This window comes from Diadema antillarum, unplaced genomic scaffold (assembly GCF_040938485.1).
Source record: "Diadema antillarum isolate AM-2024a unplaced genomic scaffold, OU_Dant_1.0 seq00000229_RagTag, whole genome shotgun sequence".
Taxonomy (NCBI): Eukaryota; Metazoa; Echinodermata; class Echinoidea; order Diadematoida; family Diadematidae; genus Diadema; species Diadema antillarum.
This window is the reverse complement of record NW_027271279.1, coordinates 155593-168478: the sequence shown is the minus strand read 5'-3', so window position 1 is coordinate 168478 and position 12886 is coordinate 155593. Positions and strand designations below refer to the sequence as shown.

At 40.9% G+C, this 12886-nt stretch overlaps 1 protein-coding gene across 1 annotated transcript in view; it reads right to left on the bottom strand.

Moving 5' to 3' along the window:
• The window catches only part of LOC139729248 (alpha-1,3-mannosyl-glycoprotein 4-beta-N-acetylglucosaminyltransferase B-like), a 159339-nt gene extending 149292 nt beyond the window's left edge, over positions 1–10047 (bottom strand). Inside the window, exons 1-2 of the mRNA XM_071640179.1 lie at positions 9747–10047; positions 6172–6339 (exon numbers count right to left, since the gene is read on the bottom strand). Of these exons, the coding sequence (XP_071496280.1) occupies positions 6172–6339; positions 9747–9831 (253 nt within the window). The 5' untranslated portion in view covers positions 9832–10047. The remainder of the gene's footprint in view (positions 1–6171; positions 6340–9746) is intronic.
• Between the last annotated feature and the right edge of the window lie 2839 nt (positions 10048–12886).

The following is a 12886-nucleotide window of genomic DNA, read 5'->3' as shown; positions in this document are numbered from 1 at the left end:
CGAGGCGCACCGCGCATCAGAGGGTTTATGACGTAACAAAGGCTTCTATATTGGGGATCTCGGGCAATTTTTCAGTGGGTGGAAATCACTGATCTCCATAATATGGAATCTTGAGCAAGATCATCGATGGAAAGTAACTGCTTGGCGGAGGTCTGCGCTCTCGGAGTGCTTTTCTAGTTTTTCAATTTTTTTTATTTTCATGAATTTTGCAAGTCAGGTGGTATTCATGAATTTTGGGGGTCACGTGGCATTCATAAATTTAACAGCCTGCCCTTGAATGCCACTTGTTACACGTTCATTCCTCCATAGACTACTGTGCTGCATGATCACAAATCTAACCGCTCGTGAAATTGTTGGGAAGCCTGAATTCGCGAAAAAAAAAAAATTAGACTCACTATTAAAATGGTGTATACAGTATGGTATGCATACAATATATGGTATTTAATATTATTCATCATCAACAGGCACAGGCATGGAAAAGAACTGCGCACACAGAAATACATTTTGTACGTACACAATTTACCCTGTATGTGTGTTCAGGTCCTACGATACATGTGCTTGGTTCATCGTGTCAGAAATTTAATACACACAATGGCCATTTGATATCAAAACTTTCTCAAGCACTCTCACCTTACACACTTCTCAGTCACAAGATGCAGTAGAACTCTATCTTCTTTTCTTTATTTCTCTGCAATTAAACACCAATAAAGTGCCTGGCAGCACCCATGTAGAGGCTGTATCAGGTTTCTTATAGGACCATCTCAATCCCGACCCCGGTGTCTGGTGTGAAAAGTGTACAGAGGAAAGGCTTCTTCAATTCTATAAACATTACTGTCTGACGCCTCATCTGGATCGTACCTGCGGGGAGACTCAACGCAAGTTTCAGCATCTCTCGCGGGGTCTTGTCAAAACATGATGAGTTGATGAGACATTAATTGGCTGTTATGAACACATTCTTTTATCTTCTTCAATTATGTCTGGCTGATGATGCGCAGCATCGCCATTCCCAAGGTTAATGCGACACGGCTGGCATTATAGCGGAGTTAAAATCAAATTGGAACATCGTAGCATTCTATCTTTCATAACGCCGCTCTACCATGCAGAATAATTAACAGATAATCCTCATCCTTATCTCTTTTTTTCAGGGGGGGGGGGCGGCACGGGGCTTTTTTTTTTTTTTTGCTAATGCTCTTAAAGTGCAAGCTCATTTCTAATTCTATGGAAGGCTTTGATGACCATTGTTGGAATCACACCAACAATGGCCTTGTGAAAATTTGAGAGAGCCACGCTGTAAAGTTTTCCTTGATGATTCCACCCATGGAGCTGATGCTCTAACCCCAGCAGGTACTGTCTTTCTACTTTACAGTAAGCCTGCTGGCTAATTTAGACAGGCCACTTGTGATAAGTAATGACTACTGACAACCCTAATTACGACGGGATCAATGAATTATTCATGACGAAACTAATCCTTTCAAGAATTAATCTCTTCTCCCTCTCCATCTCCTATCGCAGTCCATACATCACATTCAGAGACACACTTTATCAAGGGTGTACTGTCTTTGCAGTATTCTCTTGACTTGTTGTTGTAGACTGTAATTCTTTTCTTCTCTCATAGACCAGAAGAGCTTTGCAAGTCTTCTTTAAAACTATAAATAAATAAAACGTACAAAAATTCTTTTATCTTTTTTCCACAGGGGTATTACATAATCTTCATGATTTTTATTACACAGTGAAGTAACAAAAAGTTTTCTCTCAGTCTTAAAACGTATGGTAATGACTTTTGATCTCCACAAACAATTACCCAGCCAGTGTAGCTATTAATGTAATTGTCAAGTTAACTGTAGAAAAGGCTTTCAGATATCAATTAAAGTATCAAAACTGTTAACTGATCATGAGCTAATACCAATGTCACAGATCTATTTACAAATAATCAACAATCTAACAAATGGAATTAAATTGGCATGGGTCTGAAGATAAATTGTGGTTCAGCCACATACACTGTTTTTAGTTAACTCAATGATCAGTTCTGTATAAAGTTCGAATGTTATTTGCATACCGATTACTACAGGATGAAGTTCATAAATGTATGGAAAACTTAAAGGCAATCGGTCGTCGCAGGCGATTCGCAGCTCAGTAGAAAAGCACGACAAGCTGCTCCTCCCGTTATTCTACCCCCGTACGTACCGAATGCCGAACACGACGCTACGCAGCGCACCAGCGAAAACCAGATGGGGCACGAGAGCCGTGCGAGCCGTCCACTGTAATTTCAACATGGACGCCCGAATACCTACCGAATGGGGCCGAATGGGTGCACGCACAAAACCGCACAACAGCCATGTGCATGAAAATCTCTCCTACGGGTCCCAGTCGCGACACAACAGTAGAGCTGTGTGGTGTACGTACGTACGTATCTGGCTGCAGTCTCTGTTTATTTGCACTATGGTGCCAATTTCAGCAATCTAAGCAATAATATTTTAAAATGTCTGAAAATATCATATAACAATATTTTAAATCATTCATATATTACGTTGTTTAATATTTGGTATTTATAAATATGCTTTGATGAAGAAATATTAAAACTCTAAACTTCATGTATAGCAAGTTGCAATGCTCATGGCCATATGGCGGGTTGTTTTGATCTCATTGGCAATTGTCTGCTGCGTCAGCTGTGTTACAGTATGTTGGGCCGGATCGGAACATAACAAAGTTGGTATAAAGTCGTCGGTACCGGTATGTCAATATCAATAATGTGTGTGGTATGCGTGTACTGTTTCGGATTAGCCTTGGCTTTGGTTTAGTAATGAAACCTCACAATGGAGATCAAAACAGCCGTCCAACTCGAGTAAAACGTATCTACTTGTTTGACGCTATCGACGAGTGGAGAACGCAGAGAGACGTGTTCTTAGCATGCTTAGGACAGGGAGGTTTCCTCTCACCTCCCTGCTTAGGACAAGTAAGAGACCAGTGGCAGAGGGGGAAGCTTCAGCGTCAGCATGCCGATGAAAAATTTGCTTTCCACTTGCTGGAGTTGCATGAACAGTTTTGCAGGAATTTAGAATGTGCAAATTCGTGTTACGGCATGCACGGTGGAATTGTAATGCCACGGCTTACGCCAATCAAGCAACCCCAGCTGACCAAGTCAACAACTTCAAGGAATCCAGATCCAGATGATGTGTAAGTAACGTTAGAAGTCTATTACATGAATCAATGATTGAAGTGGAATGACTTTTTCTAATCTATCTTTAACTGCTAGGGCCTTTGCGTTTCATCGACAAGTAGGCCTATTTTTCTATGTATAATTCCGCGAAAAACTTCTCTAAGTTCTCATTTATGTCAAATTATGATAACGCCGTAATCGAAATGACATTTGCTGGGTCAGTTTATCGCTTCTTAAAAACTGACCCAGCAGTAGGCAGCAAATGTCATTAGTCAGGGAATCGCAAGTAGTGGTAAGTTTTTTGTCATCACAGTATTGAGAATTTAAAGTATTTCATGTGCAAATGTAGAATCTAGATAGATACAGAGAGGTCACTTTCCTGAGCAGCTAGCGTCAACAATCCAGGTTAAATTTGCATAGCCAGATTTCATGGCTGCGATTCAAATACTGTTTGTCCCCATTGATTTAACTGTATAGCAAAGTCTCCTCTTTCATCATATTTAGGGCCCTACATTTTAAGTTTGGTTAAGGAATTTTGATAAAGATTGTAATTTTCATAAGCTTGGCAAAAGTTTCAGGCATCTATGTTGCATTTATAGTCAAACTTCCAATGCATTTGGTCCAATAATTTGAAACCAAATTCAAGTGATCCAGTGAAGTGTACATCTTTTCATGTGAATTTCTACAAATATGTTGAAATGTAAATTCTGAAGAAAAAAAAATTGATCCTTTACAGTTGAAATTCGTTAAAGTTTGGTTACACCGACAGTGTCAGGTCAGTGGTAGTAACTACAGAGTTACAGTAGTGTACGTACAATACCCTTGTACGTGAAAGTTACAGTTTTATTTACCTTCACATCTTCATATAGGAGTGTCTAATAGGGATGTTGATTGGTGTGGAAGTTGTTGATGAACAACAGTTCATAAGAATCCATTGTTTTAATTCTAATACAGATATTGGTCATAGGTCAAGGGGCAATATGAACCTATCAGTTTGTAACATGCTAATATGTACAGGTATGAGCTTCATCAAGTACGATTAATTGGTATCCGTGGCACATCCCTTATTTATTGATCAAAGGTACGCCTCTGATTGGTATTTTAATCAGTGTTTGGTAGAAAGCTAACCCATTACAATGGCTTTGCGATGTTACACTGAGTTGACTATGGACAAAAGTCTACTGTCCGCGATTTTCATTAATTTGTAGGGCATTTTTCACACATAACCTCAAATACTGATACCTGTGATAGGTTTATTTATAATGGTTATCCTTCACACTGTATTGTTGAGACAATAGTGTTCTGTTTGTTTGTGTAAGAGGGAGATAGACAATAATTTCTTTATGCTCCTGTCTGAAGAAGGCATTACATCTTATTTGTCATGTACTTATCTATGAGTTTTAATGTTCACTTTGTGTGTGTGTGTGTCTTTTTTTTTTAAAGATTATTCACACCAGGCTAAGCTGACAGAACTATAACTGTGAGTTTACCTAGTCAAATGAAAGGGTTTCGGCATTGCTTCTTACATATAGTATATTCCAGGCAGGTGATACAACGCTCACCTTCTTCATATTAGTTAGTAAAACAATGAAGAGTGCAAAAATACTGCATAAATGTGCAGTGCAACTGTGGCCGTTGGCCGTTGGCCCTGCACGGGCACAGTCGCTTCCCCGTCCTGAATTTATGTACACACGCCAGGGCAAGTACATGATACAGGCAGGGTCTCCGACCCAATCGTCCGCGTTCAGAATAGACAACTCGGCGGTAATATCCGCTACCCATGACGATGTGTCATCGTCCATGATGGCCACCCTATCTATTATAATGTGGTCTGCACTCACTAATCTGATCTGATCTGATGATTACAGTATAGTTGACGAGTGACGACGATCGACGATGCGATGAAGAGAATGCGTAGTCGTACGAAGTATACGCAGCTAGCTACTAGCTCATGCGAACATCACTCACATTACACAAAACGTACCGTCCCGCGCTCAGCAAGCGATCGCGAGCAATCGAGATACTATAGCGCGATACATTGCTTTAGGGATGTCTTGCGCACACACACATTTCGCTTCGTAGCAACTTCGGAAGCGAGTTTACGTGCTGCCGCCCGCGGCTGAAATATGTCCATGTATCCTCGCGACTGGGTGTCTTTAATCATTTAATGTACTGACACACGGCATGTGAGATGCTGCAGTCGTGTTTGTCTGTGAATACTATTAAATGAGATGGAATAGTGGCCTTTGTGAACAGGGTGTCTCCCTACAGAGGGTCACATCACTGAAGTAGGCTTCATCATAAACCTTACGGTTGTACGCATGATCGGATGATGCCTGAGCACGATTTTCAGGAAACAATCGGTATGAATCTGTTCATGTGGTAATCAAGCGAGTGGATTACACCTCATACCATCAACAAAATGAAGCAAAACTCTACACAAAGTCAACCCACATCACTACACATTACAAATAATGTATTGTAAGCAACATTTGAGTACATAACTTCAGCAAATTCTTGTTAAAATTTGACAACTGGAAAGTTATCACTCATTGAACATTAGAAAAAAGAATACACACTTTGAAACTATACACTACTTTCGCTGTTGTTGTTGTTGATGTTGTTGGGGGCAGTCAAAGCCCATTTAGTCAGTAAACCTATATTCCCTATGCAAAATCAGTGCATACTTGGAGCCCAATTTTGATGATTCTTTCAAATTGCACTGCACTTTCGACTTTTGTTCTCTAGTACTTGGCCATGGATATCAATGCCCTCCCCCTCCCCCCCCCCCCCAAAAAAAGGGAAATACTGTAAAACATAATATATTTGCGGCACGAAATTTTCGCGAATTGCCACTTGCGTTCAATGCATATAATGTAGATAAGAAATTTCGCGTGCATTTTAATTTCGCGAATCTTCGCGCCCGCGAAATTCCCAAAATTAAAATGCATGCAAACATTCCTTGTTCTACAGTTAGGATAGACTCTAGCATACTCCTCCAGAGTTTTCTTTACCTCGAGCAGCCGAGCTGTTGGCAGCAGCTTCTGCCACCCGTTTCAGCTGCTGCTGGAGATGATGGAGTTCCACGGCCCGGGCCTGGTTCTGGCGCTCGGTGCTCTGAAGGCGATTACGCAACTCCTCCAGTCGGCTCTCGTACGTCTGGAAGTTGCCGTCAATCTCCCCTGATGCATTGGCGGGAGAAAAATTAAAAAGAGGATATAATACCGGTACATCATAACAAAATATTTTCCATTTCCAAATTAATCCATGCTACAGTGGTTACTTCATCCAGGATTCAGTGGCACAATATACTCTTGTACGTGTAGCAGCAGCCACTTCAGAAGAAACAATCCATTAATGCACAGGTTTACATGCTGTTGGTTTACTGTTTGTTTTGTATCAATGATCCATCTCTTGAATTTCTTCTTATATTTTTTCCCTTCTTTTCCTCATTTTTTTTTTTTTTTTTAGTAACTTCAGTCTCATGCTGAATTCAGATAATCCCAGAGAGTACAGTATCAAAGAAAAATGTTCAGCTATTTGCTAAAAAAAAAGAAGTAAAAGCAAAGCTTCCTTATAATACATTAATATGTATGTCCCCAAAATGTGTGTGAGTGCATCCATGCATTTGTAAGCTAACAAAAGTGGTGTAGAGTGGTATGGCAAAATTAGTTGGAGGGCATAAGGAAGCCTTTTCTACAAAAAAGTTCCTATTTGAAGATTTATGAAATCTTCATCACAATAAATGATAAAGTGCAATCTAAAAGCCTGGACGGTCTACATAAATTGTTAAATTGTACGTTGTCCGAAAGTTTACCCTCAAATGTAGTTCTACTTCAATGTAAGTACATACAAAGTACAGCCTGTATGTACAAAATGTAATTTTACTGGTAAACAATCGCAAATGTCTGAAAATCCCACAACATCTAATGGAAGAAACAGCAGAGTGCAGTTGTCGATCGTTGGCATATAAACCACACTACACATACAGTGAACAGTGTCCTGTACTACTGTATACGCCAATATTTTCGTGTACAGATATTTTCGCGAATCACGGTATCAGTGGCATTTTCGCGTGTTGTTAAATTCGCGATTGATAGTAGTAGTAGGGTCTACTGCCAAGCCCGAGAAACACGTTCAAACACTTGCCAACGTACTCGTAACGTTTTTCCATTTGCATTGTGACTCCCAAACATGAAAATAGAAACGACACAGTAGAAGATTTATAAAATGAAACAATTACGGCATTCACAAGTACTCAGTACCTACCAAATGTTGCAATAAATAGAAGACAAAGTTTCAGAGCTGCGCTAGCGCTAGCGAAAGTTTTACATACATCCTATATACACGGCCCTGTCGCTGTACACAAGTGTCGCGCTAGCTACACCTAGCTGCGCACTGGCGTCTGCACGGCCCTGCGCACACAGCGTCTGGTTCGAGCTACATGCATCCCTAGGCCTCACCCGGCCGTGTACCCAACCACGTCGAGCCGGTGTTCATTCGCGTAGGGTAACGTAGCACGGAGATTGCACATTTTAAATGCATGTTTAGCATCGTACTGCACTTCCACAATCGGTCGCACCGTAGCGTACGTACTGGCCGATGTTACAGCCGCGTTCTGGTCCGGCCAGCGTTGGATGCATTTTGTCATCAATTTGCACATAAGGTATGACAGGGTAATATTTTCGCGTGTCTTTAATTTCGCGATCAGCCTGAAGCTCACGAAATTCGCGAAAATAAAACCCTCGTGAAAATAACGGCGTATACAGTATGTAGGCTGTATTGAAGAATTGAAATGTGAATAGTAACGTTCGCATTCGTTAGCCAGACCAGACGCCATGCGAAGGACCCCAGTGACAGGGCTGTGTATGGTTGTCATATTACAGAGAACTAGAAACCTTTGGGTGCTTTTTCTGGAATCCCGCGACGTGATGTCACATCACATCACACATCGATCCCCATTAATCCAGCACATACAGACAGCGCGCAAGCTGTGAGATTTTCAGAGCGAGCATGCGCACGCACCGGAGGATACTGTATCCCCTGGTGCGTGTGCAAGCTCGCTCTGAAAATCTCACAGCTTGCACGCTGTCTGTATGTGCTGGATGCATGATGTGATGTGACGTCGCACCGCGGGATGATTCCAGGAAAGCGCCCAAAGGTTAGCGGGCGGCGGAATTGATGAAGAAAGTGAACTTGTCATACCTACAAAGTGATTAGTTTGCTAACAAACTGGAGTACCCACCTACTCTATCAGTGTGGAATAGTAATTTGGAATATAATACAAAATTTGTATGCACAAGATCAGGTTAGTACTGATTTTATTTTTCTCGTTACGAACTTTTGTAAAAAGTCTTCAGTTTTGAAGTTGGTCTGGATAAATTCTGTGACAATGAACCCATTAAATTTAAGTTCGACGCCACGCCACCTGGTCATGATCCACCTCATCTCAAGGACTAAACCTGGATCTGAATACAGAGGCTCAGCTTGCATTCAGAATCTTTCATAGGTACCATAGGTAGCATACCCAAATGATTTTTAATTTGATGTATAAAGTATGGCTTGTTTGTACTTGTTTTGAAGCTTACGCAATTATCTTTTCATTAAGAGTACGGTTTTTTCATCTTATCCTTGAATATGCAAATTAGCGCATATTTAATTTGCTGAATTTAGGTAATTTTCTTCCGATTATTCATAATCAGAAGAAAATTTGCTTCTTATTCTTTAGCATAGGTAGGTAAAAGATGTCAGACTTCAGCTTCAAGAGGCTGATTCGTGTGCGGAGAGGTGAGAGCCGCAGAAAAAAGCACCGAAAATATTTAGTCGGATCAGACCGCTAGGTGCGGCAGTCTTGCATTGTGCGAACACGCTGGCGCCCGTGTTTTGATGGGTCGATGTGCATCAGTTGATTAAAACTCGATTTTTGTTTTAAAAGAAAAAAAAAGGAATTTTTTCTTCTTTTCATCGTGGATACGATGGTGGACATGTGTGTGTAACAAAAAATCACTGTGCAAAGTTGCGACAATTTATAAATTATATGTCAGATGCATGAGAGATGAATAAAAAGTGAACAGGGAGCTTCTTGAGTCTCTCTCCCCGAAGCCCTCATGAGGCTCCCGGCAGGCCTTGTGAGGCGGAGGAGTGCTCGTAAGGCGAGGCCGAGGGGGAGCAGGCCTCACTCGTGAGCGGGTTTCCCGGACTGCTAAAAAATAGAATCATTGTCTACTTCTACTAGACCTAGAGAGTGTAAGATCTCTAAATTTACACACAAATTAATGTATCACATCAATTTGTGAATTGAAAAAGTGACAACAAAATTGGCTAATATCAAAACATCATCATCAACCAACATATCGTCACTAGACACTACACTTTTGTATACGTCAGATTTAGGGTAAATTTACATCGCTGACGTTAATATGAGTCACTCTAAATTTACTCTGTGTTGTTGCCATGCACCACCATTCATACACCAGCCGCTGGTGAGCTGTGCTGTAGCTGGGCCTATTTAGCTATCATATGCGTACAATGTTGAACCCACTATCCCCTACCTCCCCACACACACGTCACCGGTACCGGTCTCACTCACCCGTTCTCGACTGCAGCACCAGCAAGGAAAACGAACCAAAAATAGTTATCAGTATCAAATATTTTCCCCTCGATCGTAGGCCCATTTTATATGTGATGTGTAGGACTTCTGCGTCGCATAATTCTCCTATTGGCGATTACTCGAGTTCCGTTAACGACATCACTCAACACAGGCGGTAGGCATCCAGTACGGTGTTATGTCCAGTTTTATTTTGGCAATGTACCAGTAACCCCAGCGGAATCGTACAATGTACATTTGTACCGTCCCGTGCAACGTACGTACACTGTACTGTACGAGCCAACTCAAGTACAGGATGTATTGCGGGCGTGCACCGGGCGATCGTAACCAGCCCCTAACCCTGGCCTAGCTGTGGTACAGTAATTCTCGTAGACGTGTTCGTGTCTACGGAAATTCTACACGTTAGCGTCGTTTTCACAGGTTGGATTGCACACACGCTACTTCAGTGAGTACGCGCACTACGACGGGCAGCGGAAGAGACAACACAACTAATGCTTTGGGTATCAAAGACACACACATGTGAGGATGCGGGCGTAATAGTCATAACAAAATACAGTAGTGCTGGCGCCCAAGTCGACAGAAAGTTCGCTTGGCTTGATCAAAAATGATATGAATTATCAAAACTATATTGAATGCATTTATTCTCTAAACTCGATTCATGGTTATGATGAAAATTTAACGGGAGAAATCATGAAGCTCTTTCATTTAAAAGATCTGCTGTGTGTTTTCAATATTTTAAGAGTTAAATTTTAGTTGAAATGAAAATAATGTAGCTGTATGTCCCGAACAGGGGTCCCGAATCCCCTAATTCTTTTGACCTTTGAGCGTGTTTACCCAAATGTTGATATAGCCACAGCTTCATCCATTCATACACATAGTCCTACATAATATTCCAAGTTTCATTTGGATACTTCAAATGGTTGTTAAGTTACGCCGTCCACAAACCGATAACGGACAGAACGGACTGACAATCCGAAAGCGTAATGCTTCCGGCGACACTTCGCGGAGGAGGCATGAAAACTTTCTAGAGTACTATAATAGGCCCTATAATGTCTGCAGAGAACCCTGTTGCCTTATCAAGATTCCATTTATACAACTTGGTTAAGAGGGCGAAGTGCATGAAAAAGGGATTTACATCTATTATAATTATATTCTGCCACACATGATATGCACCGGGCATGATTCGATCAAAATATTATCTGTAGACATCGAGTTCTTTCGATGCCTAGGAAAAAAGGAGAGTGTTTATATCACTTTCCATATCTCTAATACATTGTACCCTTGTTCCACAAAGATTTTTTTTTTCTCATTTGGTCACTCGGCGGAGGCAAGCTTAGGTATGTTTGTTGCTTCCGGCCACCCACTGAGAGTGTATCGGATCACAGTCTGATGAATGCGATTTGTGTTGGCCGACTACTAGTATCAGGTCGGTGTCAGACATGTCAGGCATGATCCGATGAGGCAAGATCGTCCGATAAGGGAACTACTAGTATTCACCACGGGCTAAACTCCGACGCCGTTTCCAGTCACAAGTCGCGTCAAAGTTGAGAAAATGTCGTGTCTGTGTTTCAGAAAAGTGTCAATAATCCCGTTATCCAATGTGTGTCAGTTTCATTTCGTGCTGTAATTAAGTTTGTTCAACAGGCGTCCTAAGACAGTCTGTTGAGTTTTCGACGATATTAATCAGTCATTGGAGAGGTTACCTTGAACCTTGGTTCTGGGGCTCTTCCGCAAATGGCATTGGTCACCCTCACGTGCATATAGTCTGTGGAGCATGTTGGATCAGAGTCATCGAAACTCATCCAAACGCCGATTTTTTTTCTTCCCCGCATTTTTGGGATCAGCCCATAATTATTATGAGCGGCTCCGATGGTCAGTGAAATGGAGGCTTTATCAAGTATTCGTGTAAGTAAGAGTATAATCACGGAACCATAGATTATAAGGAATTCCACACTCATTGATCATAATCTTATTCACATTAGCAGGCATGCTGGGTATGCCAACCTTGTTATGTCGATAATAAGAAGTCGAGCGAACGTGTAAATTGATACTTTTCCAAAAAGGGGGAAAAAAGAGTGATCATAATGTGCAATTTTGGTCGAATTCAAAGAGATATTACCGGGTTTTTTTTTTCTTCTGGACCTTCCCTATCTATAGGCCTACAAGCGAATTTTTACAAATGTAAAATAAGTGCGATTGCGACGATGTAAGACAAATAAAATGGTTTTAAAAGTTATCATAAAAAAGTCACCGATGATAATTATTATTCATTGCTGTATTCATTATACAGGTACTATTGATATTTGTAATGGTAGTAATTGCGAGGATGATAAAAGAAAATAATGGTATTATCTTATAAACTTATAATATAGAAGACATAAAAACGCCCATCTGAAGTCATAATGGTAACGTTAAAATATCCAGAAAACCTTTTCTGTCCCCCAAATCTAACCTCTGTGCCCATACTCTGCCTCCCCCCCCCCTCTCTCTCTCTCTCTCCATCCGAGCTCCATTTCATTTTTTTTTTTTTTTTTGGTGTGTGTGTGGGATATCAAAAATTGATCGCATTTGTTCTAACTTAGTTTAATCTCAGCGAAAATTGAATTTCCAACTATCAATTCGATTATGGAAAATGTGTTTATGAGTGGTAACAAAAGATGTGCGATCTGGTTGCAGCAGTATAGGAAATGACTCAATATTCTGACAGTATAAGCAATAAAATGTTTTCTAATAAGTGTGATTCATTGCGCGGCTGTGGACCGAATATAGAACTTAAACTGATGTAATTTCCAAAGAAACGAGAGTGATAATAAAGGTAAACATAACTCACAAATGTAGGCGCTATTTTTTGTCACTCGCCCCACGGGGATTGTGGTTATATCTGATATCTTTCATGGAGGGTGGGGGGGGGGGGGGAGGGGTAAGTCACAGCGGACCGATATTATTGACTTCGCCCGTCAAGTTCTGGAAAATTGTTTTGCAGGAATCATCATCGGCACTTTATACTGTTATAATATTATTTTACCATTCTAAAAAGATTTCCGGAAACTAGTTAGATTACTTTATCTGCATGCTCAATATCAGAAATAAATTTACAATGCTGGTTAAAGAGAGGGGGAAAA